Genomic DNA, 19,745 nt, shown 5'->3' with positions numbered 1-19,745 from the left:
TTGGCTGTGCCATTTTTCCAGTAAGTAATTAGGAATAGTAGTTATTAGTCAGTTGCTGAAGATCCTGACTTGATAACAAAAGAACCTGCTTGGAGATGTCTTTTTGTATAGTCTGATCTATAGAGTAGAATGAAAGACAATTGCTGTAATCACTGAAACCAATTCTACCTTGTCACACTCTTTTGAAGAATCTTAATGACCAAGGAGAACCTAAAAGCTTAATGAAATAGATAATCCATGGAAATTTTCTCCTCTTCTCTGCAAGCATGTTGATTTCAAATTAAACTGAAAACTTTTACCGGACACTTTTATGAAACTGCAAAGCAACATGAGCTTTTTAGAGTTAGTTTGGTGATTTTTTTTTCCTCCTCTGGAGCCATAAGATCACCTTCTGAATCATACATGCTAAAATAAAATTTTTTTTAGACTAACAAAGAAGAGGGGACAAGAGTGTAATAGACTATTAGCAGGGTTGGTGATCTGGAAGGGTTTTGAGTAACGTGTTTGTGAAGTAGTGTCTATACCCATAGTTTTAATGGGCAGAGAAAGACAGATTTCAGCTACCTGAGAGTGGCATTGTGGGATGTGTGGCACCTGAGGATTTGGAACTGGAGTTTTGGACAGGCAAAGGAAGAGCGAGCCTGCTTTGGGAGAGACAACTCCTGTGTGCAGCGATTGCCTCAGATGTTACATGGGTGGGAGGCCCCTCACAGTCACAGAAGAGGGGTGAGAGAGGCCCAGTGGCCTCCCACACTGGGACACACCCCTCAGGGAGCAATGCCAGCCCTTTGCCCTCTGCAAAGACCTTGGTCTTGGGTGAGGAGTTGGTCTTGCTCCATTATGAGATGATTATTTGTGAAGAGAAGAATTTTACATGCTTTGAAGAGATGTGGCTGTAACATCTGTGTATGCAAGGGCCTTCCAGATGGAAACAGCAATGAACTACAGGGAATATGACATAAATGAGCTCTATTTTGGGTTTTAAAAACATGCAATGCAGTGCTTTCCTGGCTCAGTCAAAAGCCACTACACAATATGTCATTGAATGTCATGAATACAGGGAGAGCTGAGCATGACTTAAAACACCAAGGAAGTTGGAAGGAATATACTGTATTAGTTTACCAGTGGAGAATTTTAATAACTAATATATGGAGGTATCTCTTGCCTTCCTGATTTCATGATCTGCTTACTGCAATCTTGGTAAGTTGTATTCCTGGAGATATCTCAGGGATTTTTTTTTCTGTTGCTTTTTTTAAGAGTAAGTGTTGTGTTGATCTGTTAAGTGTCATGCCACTGCCACTGACTGGATGAAATACCATATGGGCAGTACATGGGTTTACTGGTTCCACCTGCTGGCTGAACTGGTGGTGGTGGCCTGTAAGTCAAGGGGAGTTGAATGAATAATCTTAAGAAGAGATTTTATTAATACTTCCTGTCTGAGGTGTGGGGATGGTGTCTTGTCTTCAAGATAAAAACTTTCTGTCTCATTTTTTTATTAACCCTCATTTCATTAGATTCAGTTTAAGAACGCAATTTCTTAAACAGGATGGTAATGCCTAATCACAAGGGCATTTTTATCAAGAGAAGAACATCAACCTTTTTTGAAAATAAGATGAACAAGTTAACCTGGCGATGTGCAAGCACTGCTGCCTGCTCATGGCTGCTGGAACTTCCCTTGTGGAGAAGGCCATCCCCCACTAGAGCTAATACAGATAACTGCATGGCATTCATGAAGACTAGAAGAATGACCCCTCACTCTGGGAATGTACCCTAAAAATATCCCTAAAAAGGGAAGAGGGAAGGATCCCGGAGTTAGACTTAACTCTGGGTACTGAAGTCTGCATGGGTACTGAAGAAAGGCTGAAGAAGAGAGGAGAAAATGGCTCTCATTAGTGTGGGTTGTAGGGCTGGGATCGGGGCTAAAGTTCAGAGGAGCGTGGGCATGGGATTCCACTTAAAGCTGGATCCCACAATGGCTGCTGGACTAGAAGAAAGCTTACATGAAGGAAAATGGTGTTTACTAGGGATAACTAATGCCTGAATTAGTGTTGGAGTTATTGTTTGGATTTGGGATTTTGGGTGCTCTAGAGCTTCCTTCCTTGTTTGAATCTGAGCAGACTGAGTGCTGATATTTGACTCATGTAGAAGTAAATTGTTTTTGATTGGTTTTATTAGGAGTGGGCTATGATTAAGTCTAAGTTTAAGATAACAAAGTGTCTGAGATTTTGTTTCACATAGAGTTTTGTTTCTCACTGTGTTGTCAAAGAACATGGAGAAGAGTAGCAGCTGGTTCTGTGAAGGTGAGTGGTTTTTAGAAGTTTTTAAAGGTACCCTTTAGGTTCTTTGAAGATTCATCTTTCATGGTACTTAAAGAGTGCATGGCTGCATTAACTGCCTTCTGCTGGCAAACCTTTATCCCTCATTTTTCTATAAAAAAAATAAGAAGAGGTGTCTAAAGGAGTATCATGGTGCTGTTATCTCTCTTTCTGCTCTGGGCAGTCATTGCTGGCTGCCAGAGGTTCTGTCTAGCCTGCTACAAACTTGCTAGCCTGTGACAAACTTGGGAAAGGGACAAATATTGTATGAAGTACAGAAGGTTGCAGTTTTACTCCAGGATAAAACAGGGACACTGTGTTAGTGCATGAATAGGTCCTACACAAGTCCACTTTGACATGCTTCTTAGCACAGTTTTGTTGTGTATTGATTAGTTGTCTCCCAGGCATGGTCTGAGCACAGTTCAGAAGAAGAACATGTACCATGACCAGAACCAGTTTGGATATCTCTATTGTATTTGGGAAAGGGATTTAACTCTGGGGACAGGGAGTGTTCTGTTCCACTTGGCCTCAGAGCCAGATTCACTTTCCTGAATTATTTAGTAACACAGAGGAAGCCAAATTGACTCATGACAAGCAAGCCAATGACTGTCTCTGAAGGGTCATCCTGAGGAGCACCTTACTGGGGAGGGAATTCTTGCATCAGTTGCAGAGATGCCACTCATCTGCAAATATTGTTTTGCTTTCTCTTTTAAAATCAGTGATCTTTTAAAGGATTTGTTTGCAAGCAAATCCCTCCAATTTTCCTTGCTGTGGTTGATGGCATGTCTGTGATGGTGGGAACTCAGCTGCACTTGCAGGTACACTGCAAGAGATTACCATGCTGCCAGTAGTTCTCATGGAGTGTTGCTGTACCAGAAATGGTTGATTACACAGGAGAAAAAAGCACTGAGCAGTTATTCGATGTTTAGATAATGCTAGATGGAACACAATTCTGATTGCATTTGACTTAAAAGCAACCTCCTTCGCTGCCCCAATACCAAAATCCCACCCCTGAAAATATTACAGCTGCCTCATATGGTAATTTTTTTATGATTTTTATAAGCTCAAGCATTTTTAGATGCATCTAGATACTTTGTCCATTTGGAAAGACGTGACACTTCATCTTTCACTGAGATACTTCAGGCTCATTCTCATGCCAAATCCATTTTCATTCCTGTTATATGAACCAGTAACACAGGTTATGCAATTAGGAGGAAAGTGTTTGCAGAAACAATAAGGAAAACCTGATAAATGAAATCCACTATACACTGTCAGTCATGCTGATGCTATTCCAATAAACACAAACATATTTTTGCATGCCCAGTTTTAAAGATACAGAGTAAAATAATTTATGGCCAAAGTTGTTTTTCTTTTCTTTCAGCATTTATATGTATATGATACTGTACACACCAAAAATATGTTTAAGGGAGCATTACTGTCATAAAGTAGAGTGCTAAAAAGGCAATGCTATAGTTGGTGTTGTAGTTATAATATTATAGTTAACAGGCTTTTTGTTCAGTAACTGGGTCCCTCTCTGAATGTGCTGTATACAGCCTTTATACAATTAGGAGCACTTTTTAGGGTGAATGTTTGGTTTTAGGAAGGGAATTGGCTTTCAAGACAAATGCAGTGAGATTTATATCACATCTGTTATTATCTAAGTGGAGCTTTGTCTTGCAAAGGAGATTTGTCTCATAGAGAGCACAGTTTGGGCAGCCTTCAGTTTAGGACTGGATGCAAAATTTTTTTCCAAGTGTTGCCCTGTAATTTTTTCTGTTTTTCTTTTTTTTTTTTTTTTTTTCCTGTATGCTATTTAAACCTTGCTTGGAAGACAAAATTGGTAATTTCCTTGTGGGAATTGTTGTTCTACTCTTTCACTGTCGTTTCTGAGTGCCTCAGAAATGTTAATGTATCATTAGCATTTCTGAAGAGGTGACAGGATATCTCCACTTTATAAAGCAGAAGTGAAGGCTGGTAGTTGAAACATGGGTCTGAGGATGTTTGCTGATTTGGGGGCTGCACTCAATCAGCTGATATCTTGGACTAATGCATTTCACAGGATCAAGGCACATTCCCTGTTGTTGAGTGTTCAGGAGCACTGCAATCTGAGTCTCAGTGTTTGAAATGAAGACTGAAGATATAAGAAATACTCATTGTGTGACCAGCTGAGTCAAGACTTAGTGTAAATGGCTGCCCTATCAGCACAGAAGACCTGGGAAGCAGAGGGTAACATACGGTATTTTCTGAAAGGATGATGCTCATTTCCGGTTGTCTAGAGGCTCTTTCTCCTGATTTTACTCTGCCTTTGCACATCTGTAACAAATGAAGGAGTGCTCCACTGAGTGATGGTCTTTCTAGCTGCACTTGTGATCTTCAGGAAAGATACCTAATGAAAAGTTAGAAAACAGACTATTTGTTTAAAGAGGCTATTCAGAGAAAACAGTCCAAAATGTTTCCACTCTCGCAGCCTGTCCAAGGTTTTCCTTGTTATTGTACAAAAGAGAATAGTCTATCATATATTTAAAAAGTGCCCTTATTTTGTTTTACAGTAGTTGTCTGATGACAGTACCAAAGTCAGTCTCTTCCTTCAGCTTAATATGTACTTTTCTACTTGAAAGCTGCTCATCTTTGCTCAAAACTGGTCTGTAGTGTCACCCCAGTGACATTAGTTTACTACTCTGGATGGTGTTGCTGAGAATGTAAAACTATCCCATTAGCCTGTTTGCAATATAAAATAGGCTTCTGCATTTTACAAGCTTATGCAGTGTAGTAAGAATTTGGCAAGTGTAAAGGAAAAAGGTGTTAAGGAGAGCTGGCAGCTCCTTAAAGAAACGATATTAAGTGAAAACTCTTCCAATAAGGAGGAAAGCTAAGGAAATGCGGTGGAAGACCAGCGTAGCTAAATTGCCAGTTCTTCATGGCTCCTGAAGAAAAGTTGTTTTTTTACAGAGTGGAAAGTAGGTCAGATTTCCAAGAAAAAGGATAAAAGATAGCATGTAGTGACAATAAAATCAGAAGTAGTGAGGCACAAAAGTATATTAAAGTATTCAGGTGTGTAACAGGTTGTAAGAATTCATTTTTCATGTACTGTGATAATGAAAGAAAGACTGAAAGGAAAGGTCAGAGGATAAAAGGGATCAAGAGATGGCATTGGGATGGCCAAAGCAGCATTGGTTTGTTTGGGTCTCTCCCAGTAAAATGGATACTGTTGTTACTGATAACATGGGGCACTGCACTGCTGCTGCACTATCCAGAAGATCTCACATGCACAAGTGAATGTCTCTGTACCTCCCAGTAACTAGAGAAGTGTACACCTTCTGCCCACACCCACCAGTCTTAGGGTGGTTTTTCTGGAGGACATTGCTGTACAATGCCTGAAATGTATTTTCAGGAAGGGAGGAGCACAGGGTGCCTTCTTTGCAAGAATTATTCTGTACTTTTGTTAATGACTTAGATGATGGCACTGAGTTTGCTAACAATTTATGTAGAAAGCTGGTAAGGATGAAAGATGCTATGAAAGAAAGGGCTGAAATTCAAGGTGGTCTTATTCAATTGAACAAATCGTAAAGGGAATGGTCATAGTTCAAAGAGATGTTCTACATGTGACTCTGGGGAGTAACCAGCTTTAATGATAAAGGCTGGGGAATAACTTCCTAGGGAGTGATTGTTCACAAGGAAGTCTGAAAGTTGCAGGGAACCACAAACCAGTTCATGAGTATGTATATATAACCACTCATGCTGTGGTGTTTAATATTCCAGGGTGAATAGAGAGGAATATAGCTCGCAGAATGTCTGGGGAGAAAAAAAAAATCCTTCCTTGACGAGAGTACCATGTTGGTTCACAAGGACTGTACCTTGAAAAAGTAAATCAGCAAGACTGTGCAGAGGAACAGTGCCAACACTGAACAAACAGTCCTAGAAAACATAACTGATTAGTAGGTATTGAGAATGTGGGGTAGATGGCTGAAATATGCTTAGTGTTTGTTACAGCCTTTTGTATATATGGGCTGCTGCAAAGATGGGAAGAATAACCCAGTTTCTATGCCTGTGACAGCACAAAGACTAAAGTTTCAGCAAGAGGGAGAGATGGTGCTACCGTGGTAAAAGTAGTACAGCACTGGAAGAGTTTGTGTGGGGAGGTTATTGAGTCTCTGTTATTGGAGATCTTCAGGAACAATTAAGAAACATCTTCTGACATAATATAAGATGTAGTATTTTTTGCAGTGGTGCTGGACATCTGATTCTTCTTCCAGGGAGAAGCATGTTGTTTTCTGATGTGCTTTCTCTTTTGTCTTTTATATCCTTTTACTCTTTGGTGAATATCACTGTTCTCTGGACAAGAATATCTTAGATGGCGGGGGAGATTTAGTAAATTCACAGCAGTCATTTTGGTACAGAACTTCATGGGGAAGTGCGTTAAGCTACTATATTTGACCAACTGCTGCAGCTGGAAGAGTCACAGGCCACAACTTCTTAGTGAGAGTGTTGCTTATAAACAGAGTAAGGACTGGAACTTGCTTTCTAATCAACATATTTTCTGAAGACTTTTAAAATGCATGTAACAGTCTGACATACCAGCTGTCACCAGAAATTGTGTCCCCCACCAACACCGGCATGCGGTGCGTTGGCACTCATGTCACATGGAGAGGGAGTGTTGACAAGTCCTCTTGCTAGTCACCTTAGAATGACAGGGAAGAAGCCAGGGTTCAGTGAAGGCTATCTCAGGAGAACACCAGGAACATCAGAACCAGAGCAGTCTGAGAAAGGAGTTACAGGGCTGGTCCAGGACTTTCACAAGCCCAAGAGAAAATGAGTGCAGAAAAAGAGAAATTTTCTCCAGCCTTATACATATTTAGCTTGGTGTTTGGGACTGATTGGAACCTCTCTTGGTGGGAGAGCAGTGCAATGCCATTCCTGAGCAATCTTCCCAAGTTCCAAAGCCTTGAGCAGCTATGGTTGCATTTGTGTTAAAATTGAATTATGTTTTCTTTCAACTTAGAAACCAAACTTGATATCCAAGCCAATGCTTGATAGCATCCTTTGTCTTCGTGATGACAGATGGAAGTATGTGCGGAGCCTCCTGACCCCAGCCTTCAGCGATACCAAACTGAAAGAGGTAAGGTGTACATATTGCTGCTTTCAAAAGTTTGAAGACTTGTGCAGGCATCTGCTTTATGGGTCCATGTTAAGGATATCCATATTAAGGATAGGTAAAACCTGCTACTTTGTGCCATTGTATCTAGACCTGAAGAACACATGCAGCAGATCTTCCATAAGGCATGGTTCAGATCATAGACTGGTGAAAATCCAAATAGATTATCTGAGGATTTGATTCTATCTCTTCCTCTTTTTAAATCAGTTTGTTCATGAAAATGTAGCATACTCAAGAATGACCCTTATCCCTTTTTCTGCCCTGCCCTGTTAGGAGTAAGCTTAAGTCCAGGAAAAGTTATTGCTCCCAGTTGGAACATAGCTTTTCTTGATGTGCAGAGTCAGCAACTCTCATGTTAACACAGGAACTGCTGTCAGTCTATTTTCACTTCTCCATCTACTTCTCCTTCCCTCCTCCTCTTATTCTTTAATCCTTTCATATAATAAAATAAGTCACTGGAACAGAATGTCATTGCCAGATAAATACCTCTGACTGAAAATAAATGTCTCTGTGCTGACCCGCTGCTAATTTCCTATGAATGTATCAGCATTTGCTCAGCCATGGGAACCCATTACCCAGTAACAAAGTCCTGTTCCAGTGATACGATATCTCTTAATTAAATGTATATAAATGACTGACTGGTTAAAATCTTCTTTCAAAGAAAACTACAAAAAACCACCCCAACGTAGAAAAATCACCTCTTCTTTTTTATGTTTTATTCTGAAAGGGAATCATGCCTCACTCCAGTGCCCAGTCCTGGGTTGTAAAATTTTCCACTGGGCAGACGCTTGTGTTGTTTTGACATGCCGCTGTCGAAATCCACAGTAACATCTAAATGTGTCTGGCTCTCCCAGCTCTATAGACAGCGGTCGCTTAGCAACGCCGGCTGTCACCTCCTTATTATGGTAAATTCTAATTGGCTGCGAGCCTGGCGGAGATGCTGATTAATCACGACTGACAATGCCATTGGTTATGCGCCCTGACATTTGCTCTGTCACCGACTCCATCACGAAATTTCAGCAAGGCAAGGGTGTTTAAATATGCAAGCGATTAGTTGCACATGGCATGGTGGGGAGAGGAGAGTTTTGCATTTTCCTAGCGGAAATTAATCTGCCTTACCGCAGGTCATCGTCTCTTTGCTTGTGGACTAACAAAAGATAACTCTGCACTCCCCTCAATTTGTGGAGAGCAACCTCTGCCGGCACCAGCCGGGCAGGCTTGGCTGAGGAACACAGTGAGGGCAAGAGAGTGGAGCCTCAGGGATCCTGCTTTGGAGCTGGGCATGCACAACTGCAGGGGCTGGCCGATCAAACCGGGCTGGGAGGAGAAGTCATGGTGCTCCCTTTGCACGGCTTGTTGGTGGAGCTGGACTGCAGGAATAATGGTAGGAGGTAAAATGGAGAGCTGGCCAGTGTCTGGTAGCTGTCTTGCATGCAAAGATTGAGATCTTTATTTTTAGCCTGATAATCAGCTTTGCCCATGCTGCCTCGTCCAAGCTCTGTGGGAAGGTGTGTGACTGTGCATGGGCTTTGGGTGGCCTGGAAATTGTCACTTTCTCCTCCCATTCAACAGCAAGTGGGAGAAAGAGGAGTGGGGCAGGTCTCTCTGAAAGGTTCAACTTTGCTTTTCTCTCCCACGCCTTCACCAGAAGTCCATCCATCCCTACACAGACAGACACTTGCAGTAAGCCTGTGTGAGATTAGGAACTGCTGTTGAACGGATGTGCTCCTCAGCCTTGCATTTCATTTCTACCCAAATATGTTAGCAATCCTGGGATTTGAAGTTAATGCAACTTAAGTCCTTGCCCATGTGCTTTTCCTGCTGTTGCTTAATTTAGAAGCCATACCAACACTTCTCAAAGGAAATGAATGCTCATTAATTATGATCTCACTTCTTAACTCTCCCATATTTGGTACTCAGAACCTCTACAGCAGCATGGAAACAAAAATACCATGTTCTAGTATTGGCCATACTTCAGAGTATCTAGCATTATCTGCAAGACATCCTGTTTATAATAAACCCTTCCTCTCTACTTTAAATTACAAACACAAATTTGGTACTAATTCATTGCCTAAGAACCTAGATATGCTATTTTATACATGTTTATAAACACTACTAGGACATTCCTCATTTCTTCTTCCAAGATAACAATTCCTTTGACAAAATCCCACACCAAAGTCTTCCACTCTGCTCACTCTGGATTACTGCCTTAACTTTGTTCTTCTATGCAGACTCCACAGTGACACTGGAGAGACTGCAGACCTCATGAGTGTCTTTGGAGAGTGGTTCCCCCTGAGTGCTGCAGCCCCTAGTGCCACTCCAAACATAGATTTGTCTGTCTGGATGCTGAGAGAATTGGGAGCTATTAGCCTGTGACAGAGCAATAAATGTTAACAACTCCTTATGCTCTCCATAGAAATCACTTCAGACAAAAGATGCACCGAGGGACAGAGAGTTCAGCATAGGCTCCTGATATCTCAGTTTCGGAAACTCAAGAAAGGACAATTTCAGGGCTAGCAAGAGTGAGAAGAAAGAAGCTTCTTTGGCCTGGCTGCTGGAGGACAAGACTCAAGACAGAGTTAATGTGTGTTGCTAAGATTTAACCTGCAGTGTTTCACAGAGGCACGTGGGTCTGTGGGTAGAGGCGAGGTTTGCTCTTGTCACTTCAAAGAAGTGGTGTGATGTCACTGAGAAGTTCACTGAGCTTGAGGAATTTCCCCATAGTATGGCAAATATCTCCAACAGCCAGCCAGCAAATGATGAAAAGATGATTCCAGAAATTTTGAATTTTTCAAAGTTACAGAAACTAGAGGTTATAAAGATGTTGGGTAGCCAATAGAGTGATTTCTGTGTGTCTGCAAAGAGTTGTTTTTCTAACATTTTTTCAAGAGTTTCTGACATGTTCTCCAGCTTTCTCTTTTCTCCATTTGTCTTTAAAAGCTGTGCACTGTTTCACTTTGTTTTTATGGATTTCTCTGTCTTGGGTGTTCTCTCTTTTTAATTTTATTTTTCTAACAAGCATGTAAAGATTACTAAGGGAGTCCATTCCAGCTGAAGGAAGGTTTGGCTCTGGATAACATTGAATGCAAATACTGTAGTGGTGGTGAATATAGCATAAAGCAATAGACTTGTAAGCTTGATCCTTCAGTAAGATTGGGAAGCATCCCATGTGAGATGCCACTGGAGTTGGTGGCAGATCTAATAATAAGCTCTTTCCAGTAAGACCCCTGAATGAACCTCATAGTGCCATTGCTGTGGGAGCACTAGGAATGAAAAATGGGAGACAGGAGGCAGGAAACCCAAGAAATGTCACTTCCAGCTCTGCCATTGACTGCCTGTGGGTGATCTGACAGAATCTACTTAAATTCTCTGCACATGAAACAAGTTTTTTCTGTTAAGTGGGAGCAAGACCAATCACTGAAAGTTGATCCAAGATGTAATTCATGAGGAATTGGTGAATTATAATACCTAGAGGCTCTAAGTAACAGAAACATTTCCCAGTCTTCCTGTCATGCTCTCCTCAGCTGTTACGTATTGAAACAAGCTGACATGTTAGTGATCTTGCTGTACCAACCTTGATTCTCTATTTAGTATTTCTTATTTTGTTCCTCTTCTTTTTGCTGTGGTGCCTATGATGATCCTGCAGTTCTGGACTCCTTGTCAGACTTGATAAATAGCTTTACTCTCTTTTACAGCCAACACCAGCAGAAAACCTATTGATTTTTATTTATTCTGATGGTGCTGCAGTAGTCTTGTCATCTCCTATCAGTATGCCAGGGATCCTTTCCTCCATTAACAAACCATTTAAACAAAACAGAACACAAAAATTAAAGAAGAGGACAGCTTAATGCAGCATTGTCCTAAATAACCTGTGAAGTGGAGTTTGTGTTGAGGCATTTCTTTCAAACAAAGGGAGACATAAAGCAGAACTGGTAATAACATGGCAGAACAGTGCAAAAAAAATCCTCTAGTGTCACTCTCAGGTTTGTAGATCATTCATGTCCCACTAGGACATAAGATCTGGCAGTCCAACCATTAAGGTTTCCTTGATTTGCTATTAGTCTGTGCACATTGGTCAAAGGCATTTTGGGAGTGTCTCTGGAAACTGCTGTTGCTGCTGGACAAAGCAAGTGTGCTCACCTAAGGCAAAGCAAATCACTAATGTAAAAACTGATATGTGAAATGTGCATAAACTTGAGCCACAGGCCAGTATCTTGTTGAGTTGCTCATTTTGGCTAAGTTGTGCCCAGGAATAGCAGGACTTCACTCTCAGGTGAAACAAATCATCTCATAAAACATCTTTCTGACACTCTGCTCTTTTCCTGGTTTTGTTCAGGGACTTGAATTCTGGAAGAAAAGTAATTCTTCTCTTTTTTCTCCTTCTCCTTCCTTTACATTTCATAACACTGGTGGGACAGGAGGCCCAATACTACTTCTGCATGCCGTCTGTGAGCAGTAAAGTCTCCAGTGTATCTGCCTACAGTGAATATGATCCAAATTTCTAGTTTCTAGTTTGGATGCTAATAATAAGGGGAATAATAATACTGATGAATACTGAGGGCCACATCTAACTAGAGGAATTTGACTCTGATGCCTTTGAATAGTGCAAAGATCCACATGCTCTGTGCATACGGAGAATCAGAAGCTAATTGTTGTTATGTGCCAAATAGCATATTGGCAGGATTCATACAGCAAAGCCCCTGGCATCATGAAAACCCTAACCCCAAATGCTCTTCCTTGGCAAAAAGAAAGAAATTTGGACTCTGGGCTACTCTTGCTATTAGATAACTGTCAGATCAAATATTTACAGGGACCATATTGTTTAGATCTTTCTTCATCCTGTACTCTCAGCCAATCTGAACACAAAGCAGCTGGGGCTTATTTACCCACCAAGAACTGAATCTCAGGCAGGTTATGCAGGTTTTATGTTCTGACTGGCAAATCAGAATGTATGGGAAGTCACTGATATCCAAGGCAGTGTAGATCAACGTGTCTGTTTCTGTGCCAGTTTCTACAATTGGTATAGTTCACCTCCCCTGACACTACTTTATTTTTCTTGACAATCAGACAAAGATTTTGAGGTGTTATGAGACTTGAGAATGTTTCAGTCTATGGTCTTTTTAGTTTGCAATCTTGGACTAATCTATGTCCCCCAGGGGAATAAAAAACCCAAACCTAACCTAGGATTTTGGAGCAGATATCCCCTGTAGCTTTCATAAACAAATAATTGTCTTATTAATGTGGCTGTTATTATCATGCTAACAGGAAATCAAATCCATGTGCCCCCTTCCTGTTTTCCTGGTTAGATTTACTAATAAAAATACCTTATGGCTAGGAATGAATTGCAACAGTATTTTTAAAGGCTGGTGGAATGCGCAAAGTGCAGAGGTGCGGTGGGATGCCCTGGCCAGACATACATGCCCCTGACATCTCTGCCAGCTGTTGAAAAGTGATAGCAACCAGCTGGCTGGTTACAGATCTTGTGATGTGATGGAGAATAAAAGAGAAAATAAGGCAATAAAGGGAAAATCTGAAATGATCACCATCTGTTTCAGAAATATCATACCTGTTAAAAAAACGTATTTTCATTTTGCTCTCCTTGGCTGGTTCAATTCACGGGGGGGGCCTGGACCCAGAGATTATGAAGTATTTCACCTTGGTTCAATCTGTTGAACAGAAATGTATTAATTTGGTTGAACCATTTGAGAAAAAGCTTGCTGCAGGGGACCTTCTTTGTAAAGCCAAAAGGGGAAGAAGACTGCCACATACTGCAGTGTGTGCACCTCCCAAAAGTGTAACAGCTACTTTTACCAAACACTAATCTGGCACCAGAATTGTCTTGTGAGACTGTGGCAAAGCCCCAATCGACCTGGCTTTGCTGTGCAATTTCTCTCACATAGGCACGGGACCTCGAGAGCAGCTAGACACATTCTTGAGTCAGACGTGTGCCTTCGGAAAACATATTGGATGCTCCCGCGTTGGCCTTTTGACTGTGTATAGTCTTGCCCATGTGTTAAGATGGCAGTGTGCCTGTGCACAAAGTGTTATGCCAGTTTCACAGAGGTAGAAGTGCCAAGCAAAATGGACTTGGCTGGGCAGGCTGCATAGCTCTCAGAGTGTGCTGCGAGGCTGCAGTAAGTCTTTTTTTGTAACAAGAATGTCAGAGGAGCAGGATAAGTATGTTCTCATGTTTGTTGACATCTGTGTGCTGAAGGAGGTAGTTCAGGAAGAAAAGGCAAGTTTCTGTGTGTATGTTGCTGATGCTTAGCATAGTTGTTGAGGCAAGACTCTGGTATTAAGTTGTAGGCTGCTCTTGGTAGTCTATATGGAAAGATCTATAGGATATAATTCCTTTTGGTTCATGGCTGGACTGTTCTCCTTCCTCTGTCCCCCCATTTGGTGCAATCAGGAAAGTGTCTGATTCCTCATACGTAGGAAGCTAGAGAGACAGAAAGTGAGACCTTAATAAGGCATTGATGTTTGCCTGTGCTATGGTTTCTATGAAGCCTTAAGAAGAGACTGTTGCACTGTTGGCTACAGCCAAGCTGTGGTTAAATCTACCTGACCAGCAAGTGTCAGTGACTAGAAAGAACCCTTAGATGAATAAATTCACATAAATATCCATTTAATGGCGTCAGCACTTCAGAAAAGCCTTTCTTCCTGTACCGATAGCAGTTTGCCCTCGGCAGCTTGTAGTGGTATCCAGGGTCATTTTCTAGTGTACATGTTAAGCCCCTCAAACTGAGAGACAGCAGGATAGAACTGATGCCAATGCCTTTACAGGACTTGGGAAAACATTATTCCTTCTGCCCTGGAGCATATGTAACCTAAATGTGATGTAGTCCAAATAGAGATCATGATAAATCCTTGTTTGGAATAGGGAGTGATTAAACAGAGAGTGGGACGTTTTTGCCTGATAGCAATCTGTGTATGTACTGGGGCAAGAACCATTGGTCAGGTAGGGGACACAGCCCCTTGTATTTAGGCCCAGAGATGGAAAAGGGCATCCCTGTAAGGTGTAGGTTTATTTTGAGCAGAAAGTGCCAACATTTCACCTTACCTGTGCATAAGTGCCTAACAACACCTGCAGAGGAACCTGAGATCTCTATCCCATTTATCAGATAAAAATAATTTTAAATCATTATTTTTGTTTGTTGTTCTTTTTCTTAACATTTTAATGTTTTTTTTACAATTCAATATGTTCCTTTCTAGATGACACCACTGATAAATCAGGCCTGTGACATCCTGCTGTGTAACTTGAAGGTCTACGCAGATTCTGGCAAAGCTTTTGATATCCAGAGGTATGTTCAACATGCCAAAAATTAGTAGCAGTTTATTAAAAAAAAAAAGAAAAAAAGTCAATAGCAGCAGTTATTCTAAATTCACACTTACTGTATAAAAGATTTTTTTACCTCCCTTACTTTAAAAAGTGGAGATCATAGTTTAATAGAGAGTGTGTCTGATAAAAGCCTTTTCTTCCTGGGGACAGCCATTGCATACTTGAAAAGTAATTTTGGTAAAGCATCTAATGTATTTCTGGCAGTTATTTAATGAAGTTTTAACAGCTGGAAGAACAAAGGAAGGCTGCAGCCATCCCTGTCCAGTCTGTTCTCTACAGGCTGCCAATAATGTACAAACATAAGAATTGATCTAGTATCAAATATATCTAGTCCATCACTCTTTTGCTTTTTTTCATATGAGGTTTCTTCCTGCACTTAATCATTCTTACCACTTTCTTCATAACCCTCTCTCATAGCATGCTAGGTTTTTGTGAAACAACAGGATCAGTACTCTAAATGAAAATGCACCATTGATTTATAAAATGACATTTTAATATTTTCCATATTGTACTTTTTCTCATTTGTTATGCATTTAATATCCTATTATCTTTTCTGTTGCTCTTTCATCAGAGGTCTTCACTGATCTGTTCACAATGCTGTTCTGAACATCTACTCCATTCTCTGAGTAGATGCATTTCCTCTAAGATCCTGGGTAGTAGTTCAAATGCATTCTTTCAAACAGGCACTATTTTTGCTTCACTTTGCTTACACTTCATTTGCTGGGTTGGTCAGTGCCGTCTGAAGATCTTCATGATTTTTACCAAACTGAAGCAGCACAGATAATATTGTTTCATCAGAAGAAATGGATATTTAGCCACAATTTATTAATCTTTTTTTTCAAGTACATATGCACATGTACATGTGCATGTTCACACGGGCACTTGCAAGTGTGTGTGTGTGCGTGTGTGTGTGTGTGTGTGCGCGCACAGAGATCTCTTTATTAAACAGCTGAAGAGATGCTATGAAACCTCAAGATACATTATACTAGCCTACTGCTGGGATGAAAACTGACCTTTTCAGTCCTTCCAGTCTTTTCCCTTCTTTCCATTCGCCCTTTGTCTTTGACTGGTCTTTTAGCTATTGATCCATTATAGGGTTTCACCTCTCAAGAGAGACTTTGGAAAAGACCCTTTGAAAGTATAATTGAATGATGTTGACCATCTCGGAACATGATCTTCCAGTTGTTTTACCATACTACCATTTCTGCAGGTTTGATGTGCTTATAAATGTGATTCTCATTCCACTGCAGTTTTACAGAATTGCCTTGGGAGCTGGTGTTTTTGGATATATCTGTAACCTCCTGTGACCTTAGTTGTCTTTAGATGTTTTGTGTTTTGCCAACAACTCAAAATTCGGTTCTTAAGGTTGTTTTTTTTTTCAGTACCTTGGAGAGGTAGATGATTGAATCCTTCTGAAATTATTGCTTTATAGCAATGCCCCCTCTTTTAACATTTTAACTTCTAATGATGCTTTTTGTGAATGTGTGTGTGTTTGAATGAGTTGAAGACCAAAGGAACTTACTTGGTTTTGCACTGTTGTTGTTATCTTCTAAATCTTCTCTGGTGTGATCAGAATGAAAGATTACAAAGATCATAGTTTAGAAATACTGATACACATAATACAGGATATAATGGGCCTGACTCCTGTTCTTCTCTTCATACATGCTCACTCAGATTAAACCACCAGAGATTGATATTAGCCTTTTGTAAGGATCATGGGAGTACAGATATTGCTTACTTCACCACAGATCAGAAATCCAAGGATATTTTACATTCACAGTCCACTTATCTCAAATCTTAATAGAGCTGCTAAAGCCCATTAGGAAAATAAAGATGGTAAGAAAACTGGATAGATGGTCAGATATGCAGGGAGCCATTTAGTAAGTTCTGAAGTTTCTAGATCATGGTCCACAGATCATTTGGTGTTCTCAAAGCACTGTCTGCTCCTCTGCAGAGATACAGATTTCGCATGGTGTCAGTTTCTCTTGGTTTTGTCCAGAGTTACACTGCAAAGGAGGTATGAAGAAGAAGGAAATCCTTAAAGACCTTTAAGATTAAGATTTAAGATTAAGAGCTTTGACTGGACTGCAAGTAGGTGTGGTTTTTGCAGTTAAAAATGAGAAAGGAATTATCTCATTTGTTAGGATGAATGCTAAGAAAATGCTTATTCATCTCTGATGTGTTGCATTTGATTTCTAGGTCATAACAAATTAAATTGTTTTTAATAAAATGTTAGTGGAACTACTGAGCAGTATGAAAATAAGTTCACTTTGTAGATGTGGAGAAAGTTATCATTAGCAAGCATCAGCATTTGTCAGAATGATGGAAACATCTCATGTTGGCACAGCTCAAATCTAAAAGCAAAAGGAAACTTGGTGGAAAAAATTAATGTTTTATGATGTTTGTAGAAGCAAGATATTAATGGTTATGTGATTTGTAGATAATGATTTATCATTTTTCAATTAAATGCAGGTGTTACAACTGCTTTACCTTGGATGTTGTTGGTAGTGTAGCCTTTGGTACTGAGGTGGATTCTCAGAAAAATCCTGATGACCCCTTTGTTAAGAATTGCAGAACATTCTTTGAAATGTCTCTGTTTAAGCCTCTTCTCATTCTAATCCGTGAGTATAGTCTACATTTTTCTACTTTCTTGTGGTGATTTCATAAAAGTCATTCTCAAATTGCAAAATATGCTGAAGCCAGAACAGAAAGTATTCTTTCAGAGGGATTCAGAATGCAACCTACAGACCACTTCTACCCTTGGGATTTCTACCATATGCTCTACAGGTCTTGTCACCATTAATGAGACTTACTCCAGAAACTGAGAGCCCAGGAACAATGCTCCTGGTTCATCTGACAGGAAAGTTTCTGGGTCCTGCGGTTTCTACAATACTTATACAATACACTTCTTACTAAAACAGAGTAATTGCCCTTTGGGACCTAAGTGTAAAGTTTTTGTGCACTTGGTTTGCTTAGTAGAGACTGAAATCCCATCCATTAACAACCCACTAAAGAAAAGAGGTGGAAGAGTATAAACAGATTGTGCAAGTATTCCCAATTCTTCTTTTGAACAGTGTCCACAGCTTGGTTGATGGTTCAAAGGATAAAGATCACAAGTGTCATGAAGAGAATGCATTTATTTTAGATTAATAGATAGGCAATGCAAGAGTAGGGTATATGGCCATGTTGTTCTAGGGCATGAAAGCTAAGGCTTCATGGTGGTGATGATCTTGATAATTCAAGGGCAGTAAGAATCACAGCTGAGGTAGCCATGGCATAATCAAGGCTTTTGAGGTTTTATCATCTTGTTATCCAGATCTGCACACAGTAGTATCAAGTGGCACAGTGGCAAAGTTTCCTGTGCCCATCTGATCCTGCTGGCATTACAGATTGCACCTGTACTTGCAGTGCATCAACTGTTTCCTTCTGGAATTGTGTATCCAAATTGCCCTGGGGTTCATGTTTAACCTGATTGCAAAATGTGATTTGTAACCAATCTCTTAAGGGACAAAAATATGCACCTATACATCTAAGAGTGTGTCCTTCATTAAAGAAAGTTTCTGTAGTGTTTGGACTTGGATTCCTTGGTTCACCTCTTTCTGCTCATTCATTAATGTGGTGAGAATTTCCACAATGTTTCCTGCCCTGTTTGGCAGGACAGGTTATTTCCAACGATTGATTTGTTAGTCATAAGTTGTTCATAAGTTAATGAGAAGTTTATTAGGATGTAAGACTTCACTCAGATTTCTAGGTTGTGACTATAAAGTCAGGACTGGAGACAATCCTTGTGATAATATCCCACTTCCTGAGTCTGTGGCTTGTTTAGAGAAGCAAAATAAATAGATTCATATAATACTCTGCACTGGAAGAGACTTTAAAAAGTCATCTAGTCCAATCCTCTGAAATAAGCAGAGATGTCTTCAACTAGGTCAGTTTGCTCAGAGGCCCGTCCATCCTGATCTTGGATGTTCCTGGGGATGGGGCATCCACCACCTCCCTGGGCAACCAGTGCCCCTGTTTTGCAAACTTCATTATAAAGAACTTCTGCCTTGTATCTAATCTGATTTTGCCCTCTTTTAGTTTAAACCCCATAGTCTTTGTCCTACTGCAAAAGGCCCTGCTAAAGAGCCCCGTCCTTCATATAGATCCCTAACACTTGAGAGCTATAAACAGGAATGAAAAATCTACCCAATTTCAAGCTGCTAGGCCAGTTCAAGATCCCCCACCTACCCTATGTAATTATCTGATCAGGCAGGGGAAATAGTGCTTCCCTTTGTTGTGGTGGCTTTGTGACACCAAAAATCTGAAACAAACTCCTTAGGCAGTGTGGAAACAAGATTGGAAGGCATCTGTCTGGAGAGTCCTGGATAGCAGGACATCTCTAAAAGGCAATCCTCTTTTTCTTCCACCCCCACAGGTTGCTAAAGGGAGAGGAAAAATCAGTTTTCGTATAAGGAACGCATCCCTCTTGATAAGTTTTTTAATATTAAGGAAGAGTGAGGGGGACTACTATATGCCCTCTCAGTCTGATTCAATGTTTTCTTCCTTAAAATCTCTTACAGTTTCTTTCCCATTCATAATGATCCCATTGCTACGCATTTTTCCCAACAAGAAACAAAAGGAACTGAATGGATTTTTTATCCAAACCATAAAAAACGCAATTGTCTACAGACACCAGCAAGATGCAGCTGAGGTAAGACTATTTCTGTGATAAATATATGGATAAGCTAATGTTTTGAGAAAAAAACTAGAAGTGGCATAAGCCTCCGTTTGAAAAACAAACTGAATCTCTTTGAACATTCAAAGTATTTTAATGATGATTTGATTAATTTTTAGCTTCATGTACCATCAGGCAGAATTGTTAACACATTTCAATATTGCTTATCTTAGTATTTCTCTTCAAGCAAGGATGTGAAAAGGTTACATCTGGGATGACTTC

General features: G+C 40.3%; 1 protein-coding gene across 12 annotated transcripts in view; it reads left to right on the top strand.

Annotated features, from left to right (window-relative positions):
* The window catches only part of TBXAS1 (thromboxane A synthase 1), a 258,727-nt gene that overhangs the window by 151,648 nt on the left and 87,334 nt on the right, over positions 1–19,745 (top strand). For all 12 annotated transcript variants that reach the window (XM_033514764.1, XM_015628575.2, XM_033514763.1 and 9 more), the window contains 4 exons: positions 7,315–7,431; positions 14,680–14,768; positions 17,279–17,427; positions 19,369–19,499. In XM_033514764.1, coding sequence (XP_033370655.1) covers positions 7,315–7,431; positions 14,680–14,768; positions 17,279–17,427; positions 19,369–19,499 — 486 coding nt within the window. The remainder of the gene's footprint in view (positions 1–7,314; positions 7,432–14,679; positions 14,769–17,278; positions 17,428–19,368; positions 19,500–19,745) is intronic.

This window comes from Parus major, chromosome 1A (genome assembly GCF_001522545.3).
Source record: "Parus major isolate Abel chromosome 1A, Parus_major1.1, whole genome shotgun sequence".
NCBI lineage: Eukaryota > Metazoa > Chordata > Aves > Passeriformes > Paridae > Parus > Parus major.
This window is presented reverse-complemented; position numbering and strand designations above follow the sequence as displayed.